This window comes from Drosophila simulans, chromosome 2L (assembly GCF_016746395.2).
Source record: "Drosophila simulans strain w501 chromosome 2L, Prin_Dsim_3.1, whole genome shotgun sequence".
In the NCBI taxonomy this organism is placed as follows: domain Eukaryota; kingdom Metazoa; phylum Arthropoda; class Insecta; order Diptera; family Drosophilidae; genus Drosophila; species Drosophila simulans.
Genome location: NC_052520.2, coordinates 23,421,720 through 23,431,018, shown reverse-complemented (window position 1 = coordinate 23,431,018; position 9,299 = coordinate 23,421,720). Strand labels below are relative to the sequence as shown.

Sequence of the window (9,299 nt, the reverse complement as noted above, 5' to 3'; positions counted from 1 at the left end):
GTATTGGCGATCTTTGTCGAACTTTCGCTCGGCTCTCAGTCCCTTGTTGTTGGGTCGATGTTGTCTCTCTTTGCAGTACTGGGTAGACCGTGAGAGGGGGTATGTTAATTCGCGGACACTTCTATTGCCTGGGGAAATAACCTAAACTTAGCATGGCATTAAATATTTTCACAAGAGCAAACACTCCTTTGCGTGGTAGAAATTTTGCAATTCGGTTGCCTATGCCATCGTAACCAGGGTGTCGCGGAACGGATAAGTTGGCTATCGATAAGTAGTTAGGTAATTTGTCACCGATAGAGGGCACTCGGAATTAGTATTTTAATGTATGCGTTTTTATCGTTATTGTAATTGGTTACATCGATTTAACTAAGAATTAAGCTATACTTGGCGCGTCAGATCAGTTCGTCTGACGATAACCAAGAGTGAGGGAAGAGAAACTGCGGTACGTAAAATTCAGAACAGATATAAGGTCAAAATGTGTAATGCCTTGCAAAACTGTATTATTTCACTATAGAATAAAACCATCTTTATTTTTCTAAGCCAATTCATTCCAATTTCTTTTATTCGCACCCTGTGATGTGCAACATGCCGGCGCTGAGGCGAAGCCCCAGACTAGATCAGTCCAAGGGGCCCACGACGATCACAACCACACAAACTGGCACTCCGAACAGATCTATGAGTGTGACTAGTTATATACAGCAGCCTCAAAGTTCCAAGGAAAGTGGATTACTCGGCCAGAATCCGATTGGTACTCCGCAGCCTGCCAAAGCAGGGCAGACTACAAATTCCACAACTGTAAAGGTGGCGAACTTACTGGAAATAATAGCAACATTAGAAAGGGAACTATCCAAGGCAAAGGCAAATGAAGGGCAAGTAAAGACCGCAAGAAATCCCGTTGGAATCGGGTTGAGCGGTAACGGTAACGGTGCGGCGAATACACCGCTAAGTATGAGTGAAACGTCGTCAGCTATGAGTGAAGCGACGACGCAGATGATGAGTGAAAATCTGCAACGGGAACAATTTGTGACGCCATCTTTCAATGAACCGTTGCCCGCACAATTGAGTTCAAATTTGCAGCCAGAATTGAGTGGAACTAGTGGGCAACAAGTCACACGAAATAATAACTGTACAACAGTGAGCCTATCTCCGCCTTGCTACGTTACGGCCACGGTGCAGCCAGAACTAGGGTATGTTAATCCACTACGGGTCCACTGCGTCTGGGTCCTACGGGACAGCATCGGCGAGTATACCAAATGTATGGACGCCACGTAGATTGCCGGATCTTCCAGAGTTCGAAGGCCAGCCTGAGGAATGGCCAATATTCCAGTGCGCGTTTACGGAGACGACGGAGGCATGTCAGTGTACAGCTTTTTAGAACAATCAAAGGCTAGTGAAGGCTTTGAAGGGTGAGGCACGAGCGGCAGTAAAGGCGCTGCTCATCCACCCGAACAATGTGCAAGAAGTTATGGAGCAGCTTCGATTTCGATATGGACGCCCGGAGCAACTGATTCGAAGTCAACTGGAGAGTGTGCGAGATGTGCTGCCAATATCAGAAGAGAACATAGCCAGGATTGTGCCGTTAGCCACAAGGGTGAGCAACCTTGCTTCATTTTTGAAGACAACAAAGAACGACATTCAGCATTTAGGAAATCCTACCCTAATGGAGGAGCTGATAGCTAAGTTGCCTATTAGCAAGAGGTTGGACTGGGCGAAGCATGCGGCTACGATAGAACCATATCCAACAGTGATGCATCTTACCGAATGGCTACACGAGCTCGCTAAGTTGATATGCATTGTCACGGATGCTGCAAGTAAAGAACCGAAGCGAAGGCTATTGCACGCAAGCACAAGTCTTCTGGATGGAAAGGATACTGACTCTCACAAATGTTGTCCAATATGTGAGGGGCAGCATGGGATCAAGGACTGCGAGGAATTTAATCATGCACTTCCGGCAGCGAGAACCGAGTTAGCAAGGAAGCATAGGATCTGCTTCGCGTGCTTGGAGAGTAGACACATGGCCCGGTTCTGCAAGAAGGGCACCAAATGCAGTGTCAACGGGTGCCAAAGAAGGCATCACTACCTGCTACACGATAGAATCGGGAATTCCAGGCTACCCCAGTCGAACGGCGGCCGCTTGAAGGAGCATACGAGCACTCGAGATCAGGAGCTGCAAAGGGACACCAGCCATCGCTGACGTAATCCCTTTACGTCAACGACTGCAACGCTAAAAGCAGGACAAGCCGAGGATGGCCAGGAATCGCCACACCAAAACCTTAGCTGCGTCGACCCGAATGGAGGTCATCTGCTATTCCGGATTTTGCCCGTGACGTTGTACGGGAGTAATAAGCAAGTGGACACATACGCGCTGCTTGATGAGTGATCGTCCGTAACGCTTATTGACGACGATATCATCCAGAGCCTGAACCTAAAGGGAGAGAGTCGACTGCTCAACGTGCAGTGATTTGGTGGCAAATCCGCCAGAGAGCACACAACGGTAGTAAGCCTTCAGATAAGTGGCACGGGCAAATCCAAGCGCCATGACCTACGTTCGCTGTATCGAGAATCCAAACAAGCCGGGAAAAATCCGTCTAGTCTTTGATGCCGCAGCCAAAGTGAACGATATATCACAGAGCTCGGCACTGATGAAAGGCCCTCAGCTCTACAAATCCCTACCAGCAGTGCTCTTCCACTGGGAAGGAGCAGTTGGAGTATGTGGAGACATCAAGGAGATGTTTTACCAAGTGCTGATACAGCCACAGGACAGATGTGCCCAGCGATTCTTGTGGAGAAATGGAGAGGATCGTCGGAACCCGGAAACCCACGAGATGCAGGTCATGACACTCGGAGCAACTTGCTCTGCTTGTGCAGTGGACTATGTGAAGCTCATCAACGCTTCGCAATATAGTAGTACGGATCCGCGAGTGGTTCTGGCGATAAAGGAGTACCACTACGTGGACGACTATGTGGACAGTTTTATGAGCAAGGACGAAGCTGTCGCCGTTTCGTCACGGCTGAGAGAAATACACGCAAACGCAGGATTTGATTTGTGTCATTGCACGCATTGGTCCGGCTGGCGCACAGAGAAGCGTTCGACGAGGAAGCTCAAAGAGGAACGGTTAGCAAGACCAGCCAATTATCAAGAATGTCGCCGTATTTGGATAGAGAGGGTATCATGCATGCCAATGGAAGGATTGGCGCAGCGGCATGCGAACCATATGGGGCTCGCCGTCTGACCATACTTATCGTTCGTCACAACCATGAGAGGGTGTGCCACCAAAACGTGGAGGCCACCATCTGCGAGATTCGTAGAAAGTTTTTTTCGCTATGAGAAACTTCATGTGCCGCCGTGGACCGGTGGTTAGGATAAGGAGCGATAATGGCAAGAACTTCTTAGGAGCCGATAAATAAGCCAGACGATTCAGCGATGTATTTGACCCAGCGAAGATACAGGGCGAGTTGTCATCTAAAGGAATCAAATGGATCTTTAACTGCCCATCAAACCCAGGTGAGGGAGGTGTCTGGGTAAGGATGGTCCAGTGCGTGAAAAAGGTTTTGGCGCATACGATTAAGGAACTTGGACCCAAGGAGCCAGTGCTGGAGAACTTGATGTTCGAGGCGGAGAATATAGTGAATTCCCGCCCGCTCACGCACTTGCCGATCACAGTGGACCAGGAGGCTCCACTGACACCGAACGACCTGTTGAAAGGAATGCCCGATGTGCCAAGTCTTCCTGGAGATGATGAATTGGCATCTGAGAGATGCACAACAAGGAAACAGTGGCGTATCGTTTGGATGATGAGAGATCGGTTCTGGAAACGATGGGTGCACAAGTACTTGCCCACGCTTGTTCGCAGAAAGAAATGGTGCCAGCGAGGAGACCTGGTATACATCTGCGATCCGGCCATACAACGCAGGGAGTGGAAAAGAGGCGTCGTTGAAGAGGTGTTCACCCGGAAAGATGGAGTGCCACGGCGGGCTTCGGTGAGGACTAGTGCTGCGTCCAGCTTCGAAGTTAGCCGTTCTGAATGTGGTGAATGCTGTTGCTTCACGGGGGAGGGGATGTCGCGGAACGGATAAGTTGGCTATCGATAAGTAATTAAGTAATTTGTCACCGATAGAGGGCACTCGGAATTAGTATTTTAATGTATGCGTTTTAATCGTTATTGTAATTGGTTACATCGATTTAACTAAGAATTAGGCTATACTTGGCGCGTCAGATCACTTGGTTTGACGATATCCAAGAGTGAGGGAAGAGAAAATGCGGTACGTAAAAATCGGAACCGATATAAGGTCAAAATGTGTAATGCCTTGCAAAACTGTATTATTTCCCTATAGAATAAAACCATCCTTATTTGTCTAAGCCAATGAGCGTTTAAGACATTCCCTGGATATTGTCCGCGGCTTAAAACAGGGGATTTCTTGGGTTGCAAAGCCTTTAGCTGCATCATTACTTCCTGCGGTAAGGTATGTCTTATAGGGCGTGTCTGAGCAGTCGGAGTATCAAAAAAGTTTGCGATGGTTTCACTATTGGTGTCGTCCATTAAATTTAAGGGCATGAAGGTGAAAGATAGGTGCGAAGCAAAAGCACTTGCTTTCTCATCATCCGTCTAAAACCAGATGCCACCTAGATCCTGAATTGGTGATTGAAACAAAGGCTGTCTCTTGATGCCTCTCATGAGCTTCCATATTGAGAATGCACTATTTCTATCTGGACCAGCACTCTCCAATAAGGTATCCAGGTAAGCTCCACGGTTATTGGCTAGCAGACGGCGCAGATGATTAGTAGTACTTGAATATTGCTGGTAAATTCTAGTATCTCCTGTCGTGATCTATTGTCTTCTGAGGCGTCTTTTGTGGCTAAGCAAGTCCCTAGTCTACAAGCTTAAAATGGGAGGGCTCCTTATGGTCGTGAGACCAACGTGGTGAGGGGTTGGTGTAGCCTGCCTTGCAACTTCAATGATTGCAGATGTGAAGTAGTCGACGTACGCTTTCAGCCTACTGCAATGGGAATGTTGAGTTCTACAGTAGCCTCGATGTGTTTTTTAAGGATCCGAATGTTTGCTTGTGCATACCGCATTTTTGTTACATCGCCGCACCTCCGTGTTGTCTGTCATCCGGATGGTTGACAGTATGGTGGGTAAAAAAATTCAGGGTCTATGAATCTATTGTCTATGGTCTATGGTCTATTGACAACAGGAGGATGTTTACGGGTGAAGCTCAATAAAAGCGAGGATCCGTTTAAAGGACCAGCAGAGGGGATTCGTTGGTCTTCAAATGATGCTTACGAGTAGAAGCTTCTATAAGGCTGCATGGGGCTTTCTACAGTTATAGCAGTGTCTGGCATCATCTTGCTTGAGCCTACGCTCCGAAGTGGGGTGGTTTTCTCCACATTCCGAGAACAGTACGTTATGGTATGACCATAGCCTGGACATCTATGGCATTGTACAGGCTCAATTTTTTTTTTTTTAAGATCAATAAACCTCATATTAAGAGGGAGTGTGGTCGACTTATTGCGTGGAGTATATACACGTACAACGCTATGGATTTCATTCGGTAGGCATGCGATGATGTCCTCCGATGAAACTACATGGTGTATGTTACGCAATACGATTCTGTATGGTCGGTCCTCGGGGAGCTGGTGATGATGAACTAAGGATCCTTTCTCTAGAAAATGCCGAGGCACCTGCCTGTAGCTATCCGAGGTGTTGCACTGAACAGCGCAGTCTCCTGAATTCAGTGCCTTGAATCTCCTACAAGGGCGTTCAGTTCACATTGGGAAACATTATTCTGGGTACCTCGAGTGATGGATTGGCTTCGGGGTGGGTGGTCTGCTTGGTTAACACTAGCCAGCTGGTTGTTGCGTGTTGTTTTCCTTGAAGCACGAATAAGGGCGTCTTTCGATGAGCAAGGATGGATGTGCCTGCTCTCTTGTTGTTTCTTTCTTTACCTGGTGTAAAAGAGACATCTTGCCATCCTGCAGAAGGATCCGCTACTGAGCTGATAAGAGAGCTGCTGTGAGTCGTGCTGGCAGAAGTAGAACATACATTGCCACTTAGCGAGAATGTGGTGATGTACGGGGACGGGTTTGAACTTGATTATGTTATTGTGAGGGTAGTACTTCAAATTATATTTGAAATATTCGCCGTAGACAAGGCGGAGTCATTATTCGGCAAGTTCTTCAACAAATGCTTACGAATCTCTATTGGGCCCGCACCAGCAATTTGCTTCATCAACTTAAAGTCCAGTGATTTTTGCGGTGGGCCATTATTTTCCATTTTCCGTTGAAATGATTAAATGTTTAGCGACCCGAATTTTACAATTTTAAGGCAAGCTGTACATAACTTGTACATACTTGGTAAAATCATCTACTTAAACAATTACGTACTCCTTCTAATCACTCTTGCCACTTCATTTCCCTGTTATATCGATGTTGATAGTGTGCCAAGGAATATTAGCTTTTGGGATTGGATGAAATTTGGCCTGAATTTGTCCTGAGTTTGATTTGGACACCCTCGACTTATGTACTTAATTTATAACAGACCACCTGAAGGAACGAGGCACCATTGGTAGACAGCGTATTCTGCCATTTCTCTGTATTTTTGGTAAAGAACTTCTGCGCTTAGTTCATAGGTTTTCGTAATATCTTCAGCAAGGGAAAAATCTTTTAATTTGCTCACGATTTCAGCTATGTACGAGTCTCGGCGCTATTCAGCAATGAGCCAGTAGCTTGAAATTTCCAAGGTAACCCTGTTCTCTTTAATCACCTTTACAGCAGAAATAGACTTTAGTAAGATTGCATTTCTCGACAAAAAGTAAACATGTGCCATTTTATTCCCTCCTCTATACTGAATTTCAAATGTAAATGATTGCAAATAAGCCCACCAACGCGTTGCAACGTTGGGCTCTAGGGGTCAAATCTTGTTTAATTCTTGACGCCTTTAGTGAGTTACAGTCGTGCAATTCAATTGGATATTTTGGGTTAAGAATAACAAAGACTGGTTTATCAGTAAGAGTATAAATAATCTTTTTCCGTATCCGTTCATGTTCCGTTTTCCAAATAAATTTATTTTTGTCTGACGTTAAAAAATGTAACGGTTTCATCAACTGTGAAAATCCCTCAATAAGCTGTTTGACGTAAGTTGCTAATCCAATAAATTGCCTAAGCGATGTGACTGACTGTGGAGGCGGAAGAACAGTCAACGCAACATTTTTTTCAGGGCTTGGGAGAATTTCACCTGCACTAAAATTATAGCCTAAATATTGAACCGATGTTTTTAAGTAGGAACACTTTGTTGTAATGTTTAATGAAAACTCGGCCTCTGTCAGAACATTTAGAACAATTTGTAATCTTTCGAACGCCTCACATTGTGTTGACGCAGTTATCATGATGCCGTCCATATAGACTATAACATGAGAATTTGCAAGATCCCCTAGCGCTTGCATTACTAAACTTTGAAATACCGACGGCGCGTTTTTAAGCCCGAATGGCATAGATACAAACTCATACTGGCCATCGGGTGTAACAAACGCTGTATACTCAATTGAATTCGCATTTAAAGGAATTTGGTAATAGCCACTGGCCATATCTAAAAATGTAAAATAATAAAGTCCTTGAAGTCTATTTATTTGATCCTGTATAAGTGGCAGCGTGTTTGAATTTAACTCTTTATAGTCACCACAATATCTATCTGAACCATTTTCTTTGCTTTACCAGCAATATAGGGCTTGCTTAAGGTGAACAGCTTGGTCTAATTATATTACATTTCAGAAATTCGTCAATTTTACTTCGAACTACATCTCGCTCACGTGGGATTAATCGATATGGCCTTCTTAGAACTGTCTGTCTTGCCATTTAAGTGAAAGGGTATAGAAGTGTAAGCTACCTGAAGTACGACAGAGGGTTCAAAAACTACTATAGGTAGGCAGTATGTGTTTGGTTATGCAGCCAGCAACAGCTCATCATAAATTTGAGTTATTTTTTTATCCCTCTTATACATTGCTCTGTGAAGCAATAGATTTTGCATTCCTCTTTATGCTATGTTCCTCTCTCTCTCAATAGAGAGCGACCACAGCTGTTTTAATTTTTATTTTGTAAAACTTGCTAATTTGTCTTCTGCATAGCAACTCAGTTACAAATTAAGTGTTGATCGCACTGGTATTGCTGTGATACACTTTAACTTTTAATCGGTTCGGTACGGGCACTGCCCGTACCGTGTTTATAAATTGACGACCCATTTCTCCAAGTCAATGAAAAAGCTCATTGCCTAAACATTTGGTGACCCCGACGTGATTCGTAACTTTTTTTTTTATCGTGAACTCAAAAACAGATTAATTAATTTCGGAGCATTGTGTTTGTACATAAGTGGCTGTACTTTTCGACCTAGCTACTTTTCGTTTATCGCAAGCCCATTCGCATAGCGGCAGTTGCACCCGTTTCGCTTGCTCTCGCCCGTTTTCGGTTTCTTCTTTGCCTACCGCCAAATTCGTTTCGTTTTGGCTGTGAAAAAGAATTGACTTTGTACATAAACACACACACATCATTGCTATTGTGTGTGTGCAGTTTGGTTGCCGGTGCAAATACGCTCGCCCGTTTTAGGTTTCTTCTTTGCCTGCCGCCAAATTCGTGTCGTCTCGGTTGTACCCGTTTCGCTTTCTCTCGTTTCGTTTTCGGTTTCTTCTTTGCCGACCGCCAAATTCGTGTCGTTTTGGCTGTGCAAAAAGAATTGACTTTGTGCATAAACACACACATATCATTGCTATTGTGTGTGAAGTTTGGTTGCCGGTGCAAATACAGTGCTTGTAAAACTGTTCACCATTGTGCGTGCATTTTACACTGACATAAATCGCATGGAAAAAAAATTAAAAGTAAATTCAGAGAAGTCAACAAAGCGAATTCACTGTTTTCGCAAGGCAAATTTTCGGAGGCTAAACAATTTTAATTGGTCCGATCTTTACTCCTGCAACATAATGGCGGATGCGGTTAATATGTTTTATACCACAATTAAATCATTTTTTGACTCTTGTGTTCCGATGTACTATCCGTCAATCTCTAAACCTCCTTGGTTTAATAAAGAGTTGACACACCTAAGAAATGTAAAGTCCAGAATCTATATGAAATTTAAAAATACCGGTTCTCAGTCCTTCCTTTGTAAATATTTAAGCGCTCGGTTAAACTTTACCGTGCTTAATGCTCAGTGCTACAAAAATTATTTAAACCGTTGTAAGTTCCAGTTTGCACAGGATCCGAAACAGTTTTATAATTTCGTTAGCACTAAGCGAAAAACAAGTTCTTACCCTTC

The 9,299-nt window shown here is 44.4% G+C and overlaps 1 protein-coding gene across 1 annotated transcript; it reads left to right on the top strand.

Moving 5' to 3' along the window:
• The first annotated feature begins 1,465 nt into the window (after nucleotides 1-1,465).
• On the top strand, nucleotides 1,466-2,194 carry LOC123327378. The gene has a single exon (XM_044923761.1). The coding sequence runs from the start codon at nucleotides 1,466-1,468 to the stop codon at nucleotides 2,192-2,194; it is 729 nt and encodes a 242-aa protein (XP_044779696.1).
• Nucleotides 2,195-9,299: the final 7,105 nt, after the last annotated feature.